The sequence below is a fragment of the Aythya marila genome (genome assembly GCF_965140915.1).
Source record: "Aythya marila genome assembly, chromosome: 4".
Classification (NCBI taxonomy): Eukaryota; Metazoa; Chordata; class Aves; order Anseriformes; family Anatidae; genus Aythya; species Aythya marila.
The window spans coordinates 28152649-28170877 of NC_139045.1; the positions used below are offsets into that span (position 1 = coordinate 28152649).

At 38.8% G+C, this 18229-nt stretch overlaps 1 protein-coding gene across 2 annotated transcripts in view; it reads left to right on the forward strand.

Annotated features, from left to right (window-relative positions):
• Positions 1–18229, forward strand: part of MARCHF1 (membrane associated ring-CH-type finger 1) — a gene marked incomplete at its 5' end in the record, with an annotated part of 134657 nt that overhangs the window by 87960 nt on the left and 28468 nt on the right. Inside the window, one exon of one of the 2 annotated variants that reach the window (XM_082760238.1) lies at positions 8790–8869. In XM_082760238.1, coding sequence (XP_082616364.1) covers positions 8790–8869 — 80 coding nt within the window. Of the gene's footprint in view, positions 1–8678; positions 8870–18229 lie in introns of those variants that run through there. The other variant, XM_082760239.1, reaches the window with a different exon arrangement.

An 18229-nucleotide genomic window follows, 5' to 3' on the forward strand; every position in this document is an offset into this window, starting at 1 on the left:
TAAATATGTGAATAATTTAAGAGGAAATTTAATCTGAGAAGAATCTGGTGGATTCATTTCTTTCTGTTGTGGTTAACCAGTGGAAAAAGTCTTGTGTTTGAATTACAGCCCATAGAGGTTATGCTTGTATGTGTTTGTAAGGCTTCCTGGTTGTGTTAAAATGCTTTCTGGAAGAAATGTTGCTAGCACATTGTAATTATATTTCTGCATGTTAAGTATGAATCAAGAGCTCCTTAGAGGAGGATGCTTTCTCTGCAGTAAGATTTCAAATTCTCTGATGGGAACTTTGGGCTTATTTTTCAGTGAACCTCAGACTTGGAGCAAATTGCCTGATTTTTGTTTTGGCTCAATTGCTTCTTAAAAGCCTGGAGCAGGTGTTAGAATACTTTTTATTTACAAGTCTCTGAAGCATCTTTCTAATAAAACTCGGTTGATTTACATCAGGAAGAAGTGAGGTGATCATTTCAGAATATTCATTGTGATGATATTCGTTGGTCTATTTTAGAAGATGAAAACCAACAGAGAAGGTAAAGGATGTAAAAATTGGTTCCACTCTGTGTTTATCTTTTTTATCTCCACCCTAGACGATTTCCATACTCATTGCCTATGTCACGTCTGGCTCCTCTCAGTAAATGCAAATGAAAACCAAAAGACACCAGCATGTCAAAGCAGTGCTCGCTAAAGTTTTAGATGAAATTATTGCCAATTTATTGATTGTTTTGAGGTAGTCAGTTCGTGAGAGAGGATTGCAGCATCTCTGGGATAGCTGTTGTGTGATTGAATCCTAAAGAGTAATTGTGTGACCCCTAGCATTTTGCTACAGGGGACTGTACTGCTAAAAGTGGATCCATCTGTGCTATTCTTCCTATTCGGTCCCAATCTCACACCTGTCATAAATGACAGTTCTCTTCAGATTGCCATGGTGGTTTTTTTCAGTCTTTTCAATGCGTAGCTCCTAGTTTTCTGTAATGAACTTTGTTTTAAAATAACATTAAGAAGTCAATATAAAAATAAACGTAATGATGTATCTCATCAGAACTGAGAGAAATCTTAGAGTTTCAAAAAATAAACCCTGAAAAAACAAGTCCCTGCTCTTGTAAAGTGTAAAATGTCAGCCTTCAAAAGCACTGTTACAATGAATAATACCATGTATACAAAACTGGCATTAAAATTTGAGTGTTAATGGTATCTTAGTCATCCAAATGATTCTTCTTGCTCATAAACAGAATCATTAATATCAAAGGTGAAGACTAGCTTAGCTCTTAACTCTCATGATTCTGTTACTGTAAAAAACACCATCACAAAGTAAACAAGTTAGTGAAAAGTATTTTGTTCATCAAAACATAGAGAAGAGAAAAACAAAAACTAGAACTAGATGCAATGACATAAAAATTATTGCTGCTTTTTTTTTTTTTTTTTCCTCTTAGATGTAAATGTGTGGTTTCTTTGTCTACAGAATGCTTTGTGGCTTGCACGTAGAATTTAATCTTCATTTACAGTAAGCTTAACAACCTGCAGAATTACTTAAATCTTCCTGAAATTTGAACTTGTAAATAAAATTTCATTAAATATATTGCAGTTTCAGGGGGCGACCAGTAGAAGAAGTATTGTCAATTTATTCTTGGATACACTTGACATATTTTAAACTAGCGTTCTAATGAAAGGGAATACATACAAAAATATGGTGTAATATTGTGTTTTTTTAAATTGTAATTCTTGCCAACAGTTTATACTGAGTATTCCTAAATGTGCCACACCAGCACATCCTGACAAAATTGGATATTTGAAATATATTAATTTTATGTGTTTATACAAGTGTACTTTGTGCATAATGCTTATATGTAATTTCCACTTCTGTGGATAAGGAGGCAGCAGTATTTCATCACTGATTTCAGCTCTGTCCTATGATATATAATACCATATAGGTGATTTGTTCCCAGTAAGCACAGTATTCAAGTGATGACATACGCTGTTCAGTTTTCAACAAAAATTATTATCCATAACAGACCTACTCCATACATACTGCTGAAAATTTTTATACAGCCATTTTTCACATATATTGCACTTGGAAGAACATTTCAGGTCTTTGTCCTAAAAAGAATCCAGTCAAGCAAACTTTATTTCCACACTGGTACAAAATTATTATTTTGCTGCAGTCTGAGGTTCTCTGCACTTCCAAAAACACTGTTTTTCATAATGATGTGTTGTAGGGGTTTCACTGTCTTTTGGCTTAGTCATATCAATATTCTTTGTGCAGCTCTCTCACTCTGGGACATTTAGATTTCTCCCTTAGGGACAGAATAATTAAATATTAAATAGACACCAGAGTCGGTTGTTCAAATATAATGATGATGTCCTCACAGATGGGAATTTATTCAGTCCTTCTCCTTAATAGTCCATCAGACCAAGCAAACAGTGGGGCAAGTGTGTGCACTCACATACATGGGCATTTGTGGGAGAACTGAGGGAATGTCATATGAGTGAAAGCTGGTGAGTATATATACTGAGGCTTTAAGTCCTGCAGATAGAGGGATAAGTAGGAATATATACCCTTCTTCAGAAGAGAAAATCTAAACCATGAATACTGATACTGACTAGTTTGTAACTAAAATACTGCAAAATACAGTAGCAAAGGTGATGCATGGTTTATACTTCACCTTTCCTCAGGCTACATTTGCATTTAGCTCCTTCTGGACAGTCAGGAGCTGCTGGCTTCAGGGCTCTGCAGCTTCTGGAAAAAGACCAGCTCCCCCTGGGTTTCAGTTGCCTAAGTCAGTGAATCAATGAATCCATTATGTTTTTCTAGGAGCTAAATAACATTTTTATTAACAAAGTGATAATGCCTAAAAAGATGCATCCTGAAGCATTTGAAGAGAGTCATGAATCAAAAATATTGCAGGACTGCAACACAAAGACTTCTGCAAACTATAATCCATCTGGCAATTCAAAGCTTAGCTACCAATGCTAAGTGTGTAGAGGAAGAGTGGAATTTTGCAAAGAACTTCTACCTATAAAAGAAAGGTTAACATAGCTCAGTAAGACAAAAGAAATTAGAAGCTTATTGAATCTACAACTCAAATTTGCCATTGTCTTTGTTAGTTTAATTTTTTAAATAGCATGATAGATTTGCCACTCATGATTTTGATTTTTCTTTAGTGGAAAGTAAATGTGCTTTAGTTATTTAGATTTAAAACTATTCTTTAGTGTGATCATACTGAGTTTCAAAGGAGCAGAACAGTTTCGTTCAGCAGAATCATAAGTATATTTCTTCTCCTTTCTGTGTTATTTCTCCCTTTACTCTGTCTCTTCAGAGGCAGGTAGAAAGAAAGAAAAACAGGAGAGAAAGAAAAGGCTTGGGGAAGAATTGTGCAGGAAATGATTTCCAAAAAAAAACCAAACCTTGCTGTGAAAGAAAACAGAAGTGAGCTTCTGATTCATTTAATGGTTGCTGGAAAGCCATCAGTCAGACAATAATAATATCTAGATCTGAAAGCAGGAACTCCATCATGAATGACTAAAGGGGGAAAAAAAAAAAAAAAAAAAAAAAGAGGAGCATGAGTTTCAGTTTCAAGTTGGAATGCCATCTCAAGACAGATGTTCTAAGATACACCTGTGTATAGGTGTGGACTTGAGCTTGGGTCATTTCAGCCGTGTTTTTGATCTTTCTAGACCTGAGAAATTATCCAAATAAAAGTTAATAAAGACTGATGGTTCCCTTAAAATGTTGCGTTGTTTACAAAGCAGGATTATCAGATGAAAATATGCAGACTGGATCTCCTGCTGAGTTTATTGCTGTGCAAACTGCTATAATCTTCTAAGGTATCTGTTCCTTAGTGTGCCATTATTTGATTAGGGTAGAGTTTCAGCTTTTTAACTGTATTGGCTGGTGGGATCTGGAGGATTCTGTGATGCATTGCTGCTGTAAAGCATACTTAGTGCGAGCATAAAAGCATTAGTCATATTCCCAGCCTGCCCTACCTTCCTGCAATTTTCAGACTTTCTGCTTAAGCAGTGTTGTAGGATGAAGAGCTTTTTGAAATGCCTTTGGTCATCCTTATTCAGAACAGACGCATTAGATTAGAGGATTCATTTGCCTTTCTGGGTTATCTCCAAGGACATTTTATGTCAGCTGTCCATTACATCTGGTGTTTTATTTTAAAGCTTATGTCTATTCAGGTATGAATGCTTTGCATTTGTGGAACATGTTGTTACTGAGCTCTCCTGTGAGGTGAAAATAGAGCCTTTTCCCCTTAAAAAGAACACAAGCTGTGTTCCTGTGCTAGTTCCATCATGCAGTGTAAGCAGTAGTTGGTCAGTGAGGAGTCTCGTTTTCTGTTGTTAACTGGGAAATTCTGTCAGATCTTGAATATCCATTCTGTGGACTGGAAATTCCTATAGCTTTCATCATTTGCATGTCATTCTGCCCCCATTTCTGTCTTTGAACTCTTTTAACACGGAGATGTGTGATATTAGAGCCCCCTGGTGTGAGAGAAATGATTATCTTGCTTGTCCTGAAAATGCTATATTTACCAGTATTCTGTGTGGAAAACATATGACCAACTCCAGTTGAACATATCAGAAATAATTGAGTAAGCACCCTGTCATGTCTGTTAATTGAATTGCGTAGCCTTGATGAGAGAGTTCATCTAAAGACAACAAGAAGGTGGCCAAGACAGCAGAAGGTGGTGACTGGGGAATCTCTACTAACACTGCTTTTGAATTGCCAAACCTAATCAGCTGGAGTTGGCATTATCCCTCCAGCACCATCCTGGTGTTGATGTCATAGAGAAATAAGCTGCCTTGCTTATAAATGGATTGTCAGACAACTTTATTTTGAGTTACCACATTTAATTAAGCTGCTGATATAGTTTGCTATGATAAAATTAGTAAGGTGCTAGTTCAGTTTTCCCATTCTGATGAGCTGTACAATATCTGTACCGTTAGAAATAGACATCCGCTCAAGGGATACTATTTTTAAAGGAATTCATTATTCTTCCTGCCAAGTGGGACTGGAGTCCACAGCACCAACCTGATCCCTCTATTCAATAAGTGCATTATCTCAAAATATTCAGTGTGCTAAATAGCCACGTAGCAGTGCAATAGCAATTATAACAATAAGCCCTGTGTGCTTGAGACTGTTTCCAACATCTGTTGTATATACATTCCCATTAGAGCTTGTTATCCAGGTGGATACGATATGAGTAGGATTTATTCAAATGATCGTGGTTTTGATTTGTCAGATTTGCCTGTAGAATAAATGGTGCCACCCAGAGGATTTTGTGTTTTGCTACTAAAACTGTCAGTAAAGGATGACTGAAAATAACAGCTTATGTTATGAGCAGGGCTGATGGACTTGTTCAGTGATGTGTTTTATATAGCAAGCAGTCCAAGGTAGCACCAACCGAACGACTGTGTGCAGTGCTGTTCTTGTGTTACCCGGCCCTTCTGCTGCTCATGTGAAGCAAAATGCTCAGCTGATACAAGGATACCTATTCTAGGATCTGACCTAGTACTTGCATGTGGCTGCATGCTGTGCCCTCTGATTATACCAACTAAATGCTCCTTTAGGTATCTTTGTGCTGCTGGGCAGAACAGCATGTGTGTTCATTAAAAATAAGTTCGGGATTTTTAGTTTGCAGGGAAGAAGGCTAAGGGAAAGAAATGAGGCAAACCTGGTGGCAGTGTTGGGACCAGAGAGCAGACAAGTACAGGTTATGCTGACAGAATTCAGGGTGGAAGTACAAAGGCATTTTGTGGTAAAGGTCTGGCATGGTCTTCAGCTGAGTTGGAATTTACAAGTTTTTAAAACCAGCTGAACTCCCCATGAGTGATTCTGTTGGCGTGATATGCGGTGGCAGGGACACACTAGACATTAAGAGGGCCTTCCACTCCTATTTAATTTACAGAGATAAGGCTGGAGTTGTATGTAAAATAAGGTCCTCCGGTGCCTGTGAGGCAGAAAAGGTCTAATTTTACTGCAAGTAAGCATCAGAAAATGAGTACCAGAAACACTTTTTTTTCAGTTTTAGAAATCACTCTATCAGTTCATGTTACTATTAAAGGCTATTTTAAAGCAGATAAAACCAACATTTGTATTTAAAAGGTGTAGAAACCTACTGAATGGAACTTGCTGTGAGATCAGAACCTGAATTAGCTGGTCCATAACTTGGCATGCTGGATTTTTCTTGCTTTGTTTCTGAGGATTGAATCAGTGCAAAAGCTTTTTGCGTGCTCAGATGTCAGGTTTGCTCCAATAGGGATTAGACAAACAAGCAAAAAGCATTCATTTTTCAGGAATTTGATGAAAATGTTTTTAGAAGAAAAACCTTGCTCTGAGTACTGTGCAACTGAATGTAACATCATTATGCCGGTGCTGGGGAACTAGAAAGTAAATGTGCCTGAGCAGGTCTGAAACAGTCCAGACCTCTTTGCAGCTGAGAGTGAAATGTAAGATTTAAGCAATCAAACTAGTAATGTAATTTTTATCTTAAAATAATTAGATTTCCACCTGTCTCCAGCCCCAAATAATAAGTGTAAAAGCTTTTCAAATAATTTGTTTTAATTCTTGTCTTGATTCCAACCCTCTTAAGACTTGCCTAGCTGGCTTCCTGCTTTAATAGCTGCTGGAAGTTTCTTGAACTTGTGCAGAACTACTGCACCGTTACAGTGCAGTTTTGCCATTCTCCTTGCCCCTTCAAAGCATAAGGCTTGTGGCTAGGTGGTGTAAATCTTGCCTTTATGGCATGGGAATAACCTATCCACCATTGAAGAGCAAGCCTGACCCCCTTACATTGCACTGAACTTGAAAGCAGCACTGGTACAGTCCTGCAGCTCCAAGGGGGGGGGGGGGGGTGTTGGGGATGGGAAACTAGTCACAAGGGATGAATTCAGTAGTACACCCTTGGCTCTGGGACTGGGTTCTTCACCTGGTGTATATCTGGAAGGATATTTTCTCACACAGTAGCGGCATGTAGCCCAACAACACGGCTCTGCTGCTCATGTCTGCATTTTTCTTTATTAAGTAACTGTGCAAATGACTTAAGATATGCCTAAGCACTTAAAACTAATCACAGAGACTGAGGTAGAACAAGATCATATACCCAGCTATCCATATGCCATCTATTTCTAATGTGTGTAAGAACATTTAATATTCCTTCACAGAACACGTAAGTCAAATGTTGCTTTTGTAGAAAAAGATTTGGAATATAAACATGCTATTTCATTGATACTTGTCCTTTTTTTCCAGCATTAGACTGCAGACACTCTAATGTTCCTCCGCTGCCTGGTGGACCAAGGCATTGAAACACCATTTGAACATAAGGATTGTGTCTAAACGCTTTATCAATTTAATTTCTCATGTTAGCTTCATTTTCATACCTCTAAGTTTCATTTTGTGGAACTAGTAGTAAAGAACTAGTAACACTTTTGGTGTTGATATATCAGCACATCAAGAGGTAAAAAGGGGTGCTTGAATTCCTAAAGTTAGATTATTTTGATTCAAAAACATTGTTAAGTCTCTCCTGCTAGACTGTTAAGAGCAAAAGTGCACGTGGTGGAGACTGATGGTTCCAAAGCAATATAAAGGATATTGGATAAAAGCGAAGTGTCAGAAGATACTTCTTGTATTTACTTATTGTTGCTTGTACACCTAATTTTCAAATTGACACCACAAAAATGTTTGTGAAAGGTGAGCTAGGAATAATTGCAATTATGGACCCTGCATATACCTGAATTTGATTTACTGGTACAAAATCTTGGAATAACAGCCTTTACATCTTTGTGTTATTTGTTCTTTGTATCTTTGTGTTATTGCTTAATAGTCATTCTTCCCCTGTATATGGTCCATGATGTGATACTTGTAGGCTTATACTATTTTGTCTCCATTTGGCAGTGGCATTCACGAGACAGTTCCATACTGAAAGATAATATCCTTAACAGCTAAAGGAATATCATGGCCTTAAGAATGCTATATATTAAATCCTTTTCCCACAATACTGTACCACGTGAGTGAAGAATCACAAAGCCTGGGATTTAAATTTGGATTCTATACAGTTATGCTGCCAGAAGAATGTGAGGCAGATTGAAATGGTTTGCTATTAACGCCATCAAAATATGTTTTCAGTGGAAGTATTGAGCAACTGAGTTTGCAATTTGTAGCAACAACCTTATGAGCAAAATGCTATATACTAAACATATTTTATCTCTCTCCTGCTGTTTGAGAATGTGATCAGCTCTGTAGAGTTGCAGCCTGCACTTTGGTCGTCTCAGCCTCATCAGTTTCATACTTTTCAGTTCTTCTAGAAGACCTGATTGCCTTGAAAACCTTTTAAAACATACTTTAATTTTCTCAGTGTTCTGTTAGTCCACTCATTGTAGGTTTGCTTCATGCTTATCATCACTCAGCATAATGTAAATGCCCTTCATTCCATTTTGAAAGGGATCATCATGGTTGTTCGATTGCATGAAAATAAAAACATCTTTTCCATCTGACATTTACGGTAGATGAAAACCAAACTGAAGTCTCAAATGTTGAAAGCTGCTTCCTCAAACAGTGACAAAAAGTAGTCATGAGCAAACGAGAGCTGAAACACTTCAGTCATATTTAGTTCCACAAATAGGTTTTGCTTTTGGTCAGGCTTCCTGTATTTTGTGATCTTGCATGTGTTCAAGAATACGCTATGAACAGCAGCAGCAGTTACTTTAATTTTGTAATCATGTGGCAAAGCAGTAAAATATCTGCAATGTATTTCATGGACAAAGATTCCAAATTGTCTAACTTATTTCAACAGGCAAGCAGCCCTACAACAGGAACAGCTCCCAGGAGTCAGTCACGATTGTCTGTCTGCCCTTCCACTCAGGACATTTGTAGGTATGTGCTGAGACAAGTATACTTTAATCTGCCTGATACGCGTTAGTTGATGTCTGTATTAAATAGTATGTAGCTCTTGCTTGTGCTTAGCACTGTTCATAATTTCATAGACTTTAGTTTTTGTTTGATCTCCTTTGTTTATGGTTTTGCTTTTCAGTCTCATGTTTTTCCAATTACAATTCATGTTCTCATTTTCATCCTTTTTTTGTGATTTCTCTCTCTCTGTTTCTTTCCACATACCCTTATCATTTCCATCCCTTTCCTTTGCTTACCGCTTCATCTAGATCTACTACCTTGCATGATTTGTCAGAAGATGAGCTTGAACATGCAACCCCTGTCATGGTGCTGACCCCTTCTAATAGGGAGTCTGGTAAGAAACAAGTAAAACGAAGGTTTAGGCGGAAAAGAGAGACTGGAGACAATGGTGAGCATACAGAAAAGGGGAAAGACTGTAAATTACATCCCGAGGCTGCAAAATCCAGCTGGAATGCATCCGATTCATCATCATCCTCAGATGAGAGTCAGTGGGCTCAGGCTAGGAGGAGAGCAAGAGAAAAAGCCAGAATGTCCAGGAAAGGGAGAAGGAATAAGGGATCGTGCAGTAACCCGGATGGGTCCTCAAATAATAATGCTGTTGAACTTGTCACCCTGGGGACAATGGGGAAAAAGAAGCAAGAGGTTTCTGACCCGGAAAATCCTACTTTAAATCATCGCAGAAGAAGGGTTCCAAGGCTAAAGGAATCACAGTCTTCAGCATCATCTCAGGAAGCAAGGATCTCCTCAAGAAAATGTGGAAAAAGCAAGGGGAAAAGCTACTGCAGAGATCAGCAGCCTGCATCTTCTTACCTTAAATGCAATAAAGACATGAAGGACTCCTTTGCAGAGGCAGGCTCTGGCAGTGATGCTCTGGCAGTCCCAGATAATGGAGCACCTGTTGGGGCAGGGCCCACTGTGACTGATGCTGTTCAGAAGCCTCCAGTGTTGTATGATGACTGGTCTGATGATTTAGAAGTATGCAGGTTAGTCCTCACTAAGAAAGATTTAATGTTCTTACAAGGAATTTCTCACCACCATGAGCTAAGTGCCCTTCTCTTGACTGCTTTCTGTCACTGTTTCTCAGTCATAAATTTCTAGACAGGCTGTAAGAAATAACACAGAAACCTCTGCTATAGAGAAGTTAGCATGTATCAGTTTGAAGGTACATTCCTCTTACTTAAAAACCTTAGTTCTGCAAGGAAACCAAATGTTTTTCTCTGCTAAATTTTACCTTATAAAGGTGGACACAGCGTGTGCTCCAGCAGATTATGGCTGTGTTTTAAATCTGCAGCCAGAGCCAGAGAATGAGGCAGAGTGCCGGGTAGCTCAATACAATGGGATACAGAGTTTTTCATTCTGAGGTGATCAGTTCGAATCTAGCTTTGGTCCCTCTTTGTCACTTTTCATTGACTTACATGAGTAAGTTTATGGTCTTGATTCAGTGTCCTCTATAGAGCTGCCATTACCACAGCAATCTGATGGATGGTGCCTGCAAAGCAGGCTGTCCCGTTAGGCATAAGCTGTATGGTACTGTGCACTGCTGAACACTGCTACGCTGTGAACATGTAGAGGCTGCTCGGTAGCTATCACAAAGATTGGAACAATACAAAGGAAGCTTGGGCAGAATAAGTGTTAAAATAAGCGTTGAGAAAGAAAAAGTAACTCCAACAGTTCTCTCTAGTTTGGAGAAGAATTGGCGTCTGACAGTTTGATATCATTGTGGTGAAGCATGCTATCAAAAGGTGTGCATTTTTCCCTGGAAATGAGGGCAAGCTGGCTGCTTCTGAAGTAATACCTGGATTTAGAGTAGCAAACTGAGGGGAAGTGAGTTGCTTAATTTGGTGGTAAATGAAAATGTGCTGTCCCGTAAGTTTAACAGAACTGAAACAAGTACTTTTAAAAAAAAACAAAACTTGTGTGCCATGACTCTCATCTACAAAGTGTAAATGAGGATCAGACTTAGTTTCTTGATATGGTAACCAAAAACTTCTCACTTTTCTTTGCTGGGAAGAAATTTGCATGGAAATGTAAACAGTCAGAATGAGGAAGTTGGGTATACCGTGTCATGCAGTTTCACAGTATACTTCAACCTAGTAACACACTGCAAAGATCGTAGTATTAAAAAGATAAAGGATAACATGCAGACATTGTGCTTTTTCATAGCAGGAGAGAGAAGCCATTACTTATACAGATAGTGCCATGCACTCTTTGTTACACTTACCAAGCAAGAATGGGTGTTTCAACTGTCTGACCATTGTCTGACGTGATAATTTAAGAGTCTTCTGAGTAAAGTCCAACTGTGTCTGTACATCAGCTTGCACAATGGGACTACACCACAGGCTTGGGACCTCTTTACCTTAACACTACTGCTGTTTCTTTGTATTTCTGTAACTGTGTTATATGTTTTTGAAGCACTTGAAGTATGTCTGCATGGTATGATGGAGGGAGGTGCACAGATAACTACCTCAACAACTACAGAGTTGTCTTAAGTTTCTGAACGACTAAGCCAGCATGCATTGAAGATCCAGTGCAGTAGGGACAGTACCTGTATGATAGGGACACTTAGTCATTATTAACTGAATATAAATACTCAAAAACAGAAATAAATTATTTCAGTATGAGTATTTCTGCAGGCTTAACTACACCATATTAAAAAATCTACAAGGTAAATTAAAGTCAAAGCTTTGCAACTGTCTCGTGTAGATTAATCCTCACTGCTGCCTGAGTCCATAAACTTAGACATTGCTTTCAGACAAAATGTGGGCTCCAGTCTTCTGTCTGTGTCTTCTTAACCCGTTCAATTTTGTTATAATAACCTAGGCACTTTTTGCAAGACTTGAAGCTTGTTCAAGGATGGAATTTTTGGATGTGCATTTCCTTGGCTCTTGTTTAGTAGAGGAAGGTTGACAGCTTTTGATAGGGGTTGTTCCAGTGCTTGCTATCCATGGAGATGCTCTTTGAATGCCTAGAGTTAAACTTGTTCTGTTATGCCAAATTTGTCAAGAATTGTGATCTTTTCTCCATTGTCAGGGTAATGCTTTATTGTTTGCTTCCATTACTTAAGTGTATTGTAATGATGGTAATGCATTGAGGAAGAATGTTACAAAATCAGTAGCATGTTAATTTCTCATATGCGATAAGTTATCTTACAGTTTCCAGACGGATGAAGAAAAAGGAAGACATGTTGTTACTACTGTAGTTTCTGGTTTTCAGGACAGGCCTATGCACTTTGTTAACTCACAGTCTGTGACATTTTTCTCTTCATATTCACAAGCTTCCTTCTTGTGAAAAAAAATAAAATAATAATTTGCATTTCAGCAGTGAATTGCATGTATACAGTAACCACTTTCTGAGAGGAAATGTCCCCATCTGAGAGGAATGTCCACACACTTACCAGATTGGGTGAGTGTGTGGAAATAGCAGAGGAATCTTAAAACTCTCCTGATGCCAGCTATTTTGTCTCTAAGTGTTTGGGTAGCTAATTTTATTTATTTATTTATTTTCTTTACTTCCTTGGGAACTATTGGCAGTGGAACATGTTGATATATGCACATAAGGCTGTAAGCAGGTTCTCCTATGAGCATATAGCTGAATGAGTGGGAATGTGACAGGACACATCCTGTTCTAACATAAGCACATTAGTGACGAAGATAAAAATGTAGTACTGTTGCACAAATCAGCTAGTCTAACGCAGACCTCTTGGCTGCTTCAAGTGAGACATTTCCCCTTCTAGTGTCACTGTTTCTCGGTTTCCAAAATGATGAAACAATGACATGACATTAATGATGATTTTTCCAACCCTTTCCCTGAATTAATTCATTTCTTCTTGAGTTCATTAGAAGGCAAGGTTTCTGCTTTTGTGATTATGGACAACTACTTAAGTTGTGTCAGTGTGAGTTGTTATAGCACCTACTTTTGAATTATTTGTGTGTGTATTTTTGAGTTTCACAAAGCAGGCTTTCAAAATCTTACAATTCCCCTTTTCCTAATCTGCCCTGTTTCTGAGATTTTCCTCATGTATATTTTACTCTGCAATTTGCGATGTGGCTTGAGGAGCAGCCTTAGAAGGGTAATCTCCATCAAGGGTAATCTCCATGAAGATAAAAGCTGTGTTTGGGACACAATAAAGTGAATGGATTGGGAGGATTTTGTCCTATGGTTTTTCACATAAAGCCACACACACAAACAAGATGGAATTCCTCACTACAAAAATATACATATCAGAAGTACAATGCTGATTTTTTAACTCCATAATGACTCTCTATATTGTCAGGTAAAGGAATGACATCATTAGATGATGATAATTAGAAATTACTTTTAAATAGAGCAGCACATACATGTACATGAAGACTGTTAAGAATGGCTAGAAGTAGTAAGGGAATTAATGAGATTGGTTAAAGAAATCTGAAGAATCTAAGTATCACTTTTAAAAATCAGCTTTCAAAAAGCTAGAGAATTATTTGAAAGGCAGTTATAAACTTAGAAGATGATTAATATGGGTATTTCTATGTGTTAACACAATCGTGGATAGGAAGAAATGGTGTACGTTGCCCCTGACAAGAGACAGTAAGATTAAGTAGTTTATCTCTGTGAAATCAAGTGTTTTAACATTTTTTTTCCCATAATAGTACTTTGCAGAACCTGAAAATGTGAAGGTCTTGCATGAAAAACCTTAGGTCCTCCATTATTCATGTAGTAGAGTGCTCGAGAATCAACAGGCAGAAAGCCTCTTGTGAGGGAACAAGTCTTCAGAGATTGGACTTGAGGAAAGAAGAGAAAGATAAACAGAGGATAGATGTAGGCATGAATACTACCATTGAAACTGAATATTCATTTGAAGTATTTATACTGAAACAGTGGAACTGGATCAAATAAATAATTGTAACTGTAGCGCAGAATACACAGACTTGAAATACCATCCAGATTCCTCAAAAATCACCAAATGAAGGATGCTGAATTGCTAGCCTGTAGTGTTTGACTGAAGAGGATGTTTAACCTGCTCCTCTCTGGGATGTTAGCATCTTCCTCAGGGTCCCAAGATGATACATTCCCTCATTAGGAGCCAGATCGCTGAACCTTGTCCTGCGTGTTGGTGGCTCAAAAGAATTATTGTTACTGCTTACTTTCCTGTTTAAAGCCTTCTTTTTACAAGGTGACTTTTTAATAGGAATCTCCTCGTCTAGATGATGGTCTAGTGGTTCATCAGCCTTTGAAGCAGTATGAAATCCTGGTTAATTCTTTTCTTTGCCTGATGGTTCAAAGCCCCATCTGTCACCTCTTTAGCCATCTGGTTATGCAATCTCTTTTGGAAGCTCTCCATGATTTGGAACAATGTAAGAATAGCTGAAAGCAAGCAAGCATGTCTTTGTTGTGGTTAGGGTCACATACACAGGAAGAAGTGACTCCTGGTTTCTGTTTCTTTCTCTCAAAACCTGTGGTGTTTTTTGTTTGTTTGTTTGTTTGTTTGTTTTAACTACAGTCTAGTTAATGCAAATAGTTTTAAGAGCACTGCTTTCTGCCAGTAAGTTTGGAGGACAGGAGGTTTGAAGGGTCCCACTATTAAATACCGATAGTATACATTCTGAATGGAGATTAGTTATTTAAAGATTTGACTTTCACTGGGCAGGCAGAAAGAAATCTAAATCCTTTTTAAAATCACAGTCCTTAGTTTCTTAGGCTCATGTTCAGTGTAGTAAATCTTGTCTGACACTTATGTTGAGATGCAGTGACAGTGCATCTGAGGCAGAAATTACTTGTAACTCTTTAGATAGTTAGATATCCTGTTTATCACCTATAATGAAATATTAATAGAGGACAAGAAATGTTGACAAAATAAATGATATAGCGTGCTTTTGTTAATGTAGTTTGCTCTTGGGTCTCTTAAAATTTGGATCACGTTTAGAGAAATCAAGAGAAAGCTTTGCCTAAACTGTTATGAAATTATACTGGTGTGGTGCAACATTTTGAAAATGTGTTTTTCTCTAGTCAGAAAAAGGCAGCTGACTGTATGGTATAATGGAAGGGCAGGTTTGACAAGGAAGAGGTATACAAATTGATTACATTCGGTATGCAGAATTAATGTGCTTCATTCACACTACATTTAAATGGAGAGGAAGACCAATTTGGCATTTAGATCACTTTATGATTTAACAGTGGAATAAAATGGAAATGAGATCAGAAAAAAAAAAAAGAGCTTGCAAAATAAAAGCAAGAGAAACATGGCATGCGAGTCAATGTAGTCAATTGCTAGGTGAACATATTTATTGATTTGTTGTTGTTGTTTAGTGATAAATTATGCAGGAACAGAGTTAGATATTTTTTTCAGTTTATTTTTTATGAATGAGTTACTTATTTTCTGTGAGTTCATAAAGTGTTTGTTTTACAGTTTTAGGTTCTAGCTATGGTGTTCTGTAAGCACCACGTTAGCTAGCAGAAAGAGAAAATACCCTTTGGGGACAGATGAACAGTTTGGTGTGTTGTTTTTTTTTTTAGACTACTAGACAGTAACAAGCAATTTGGGGAAATCTTCTGCAAACCTGTGGATTTCCTTTTGGTCCAATTAAGATAGCCTAGGAGCACATGGTAATTCATGCTGGCAGCTATTAATCTGCACAGCCAAAACCAAAGCCAGGAATTCGCTTCATCCAACATTTTTCAGCTATGCTGTTTCTCCCTGAAATAAGCTCCCTTCAGTAACAGTTAGATCTAACTATGATATGTACCATCAAACTGGGTAACAATCTATCTTTGCATAATCATTATGAGTCCAGATATACTTTCCCGTGATGGGCAGGATTTTGACTGTGTTTTCAGTCCTTTCTCATCTAAAATAATATTATTTTTGGAATAGACATTATCCTCCTTAAGCATGTTTATATGGAGAAGCTTTTCACATTTTACTAGGGAGATCTATTTGAAATTTGAAGGCATTTGTATTCTACATGTATACTTCCTGAAAGAAAGAAGAAAATGAGAGTCTGGGTATTGGGCACTGGCATTAATTTATTATTATGCTCTTGGTCACAGTGTGTAGACAGTGGCAGTAAACATGTGCCAATCACAAAGCTCCTGCTAATTTTGTCACTGAAGGGATCTCCATAAATTCAGATAAGGAGCCTGCTTTTAAAGCAAATTTGTTCAAGAATCAGGGAATGGCTGAAGTTGACAGGGACCTCTGGAGGTCATCTGGTTCAATCCCCCCACTGAGCAGGGTCACCTAGAGCAGATTGCACAGGATGGGATCCAGGCAGCTTCCAAATATCTCCAGAGAAGGAGACCCCACAAACTCTCTGGGCAGCCTGTTCTAGTGCTCTGTCACTCTCACAGTTAGGAAGTTTCTTCTCATACTCATCCAGAACTTCCTGTGTTTCATTTTGTGCCTATTGCCTCTTGTCCTGTCACTAGGCACCACTGAAAAGAGTCTGCCCCCATCCTTTTGCACCCTCCCTTCAGATATTTTTACACATTGATCAGATAACCTCTTAGACTTCTCTTCTCCAAGCTAAATACGCCCAGCTCTTTCAGCCTCTCTTCCTATGACAGGTGCTCCTGCCCCCCTAAACATGTTTGTAGCCTTCCGCTGGACTCGCTCCGGGAGGTCCTTGCCCCTCTTGTACAGAACTGGACACAGTACTTCTGATGAGGCCTCACCAGGGCAGGGTAGAGGGGCAGGATCACCTCCCTCAGCCTGCTGGCAGCACTCCTCTGAATGCTGCCGAGGATCCTGTTGGCCTTCTTGGCCACAAGGGCACAATGCTGGCCCATGGTCACCCTGCTGTCCACCAGGACTCTCAGGCCCTTCTCCACAGAGGTGCTTTCCAGCAGGCCAGCACCCATCCAGTGGTGGTGCTTGGGGTTATTCCTCCCTAGGTGCAGGATTCTGCACTTGCACTTGTTGAACTTGATAAGGTTCCTCACTGCCCAACTCTCCAGCCTGTCCAGGTCCCCCTGAATGGCACCACAGCCCTCTGGGGTATCAGCCATTCCTCCCAGCTTTGTGTCATGAGCAAACTTGCTGAGGGTGTACACTGTTCTGTCATCCAGGTTATTGAGAAGTACCCAGAACAAGACTGGACCCAGTACTGACACCACTAGCTACAGGCCTCCGCACTGCTGAACACAACCCTCAGAGCTCTGCCTTCCAGCCAATTATCAATCCACCTCACTGTCCACTCATCCATACCACACTTCTGAGCTTCACTATGAGAATTTTATGGGAGACAGTGTTGAAAGCCTTGCTGAAGTCAAGGTAGACAACATCCACTGCTCTCCCATCATCTAGCCAGCCAGTCATCCCATCACAGAAGGCTATCAGGTTGGTTAAGCATGATTTCCAATTGGTGAATCCATGCTGACTACTCCGGATCATCTTTTCCTCCATGTGCTTGTGATTGTGAGGCTACCTCCAGCTGTCTGTAGAAGGCTTCATCTACTTCCTCTTCCTGATGAAGTGGACTGTAGCAAACACCCACAACGGTATGGCCTGCTCTTTAATCCTTACCCATAAGCTAAATGAGGGTAAAATACACTTTGGTATATTTTTGAGAAAGTCTATGAAAGCTGTCTGCACTACCTTGCTGTAGCTAAACCCTTTGTCTATAGGCAGTGGCCAAAAGTCCTTAAAAATCATATTGGCTGTTTGGATGGCTTCATACGGGTTGGTCTCTAATACACTGAAGGAGTTCTGGTGATGCAGGATTGCTGCAAACTTTTTCCAACCAGTGCTGTGCATAACAATGAGATTCTTATATAGCTTGAAGCACAAGGATGGCCATGCTGATTCATTCTTGTCCTTAATCAGCCTGCTTTGACAATTGTCATCTATGGAAATCAGCTGTACAGGTAATGTCATAGAGGAGTGCTTCCAACTGATTTTCACAACGCAAACAAGACTCCTGCATTTTCTACTTTGCTACAGCAGCACAGAAATTGGCCTATTTTCTTAATTACCAAAGAGTAAAGTGGATTAGTGAAAGACAGGTTAGGATAACTGCTGTTTTTCCAATGACGGTAGAGATGAGCAGCTATTCTCTTTAATGAGAGCAAAATTGTCACTTTGCACGTGAAGAAAAATCTTCAAACCTGTTGGAATCTATTTGTATCTCTTGAAATAAGCAGCTCAGGTGGTGAGTAACCACTTTAGAGTACCTAGTGTTTCTAGATTGTAATTTTGGTTGCTGTGATTTTGCCAGACTATACCACTGTGAGGGAAATCTTAAATTTTCCATGTGAAATCTTTGCTTAACACAGATTGTAGTTGTCCTTTTAAAATGAGGTTATATAAAAAGTGTTTGTATGGAAAAAACAAACAAACAAACAAACAAA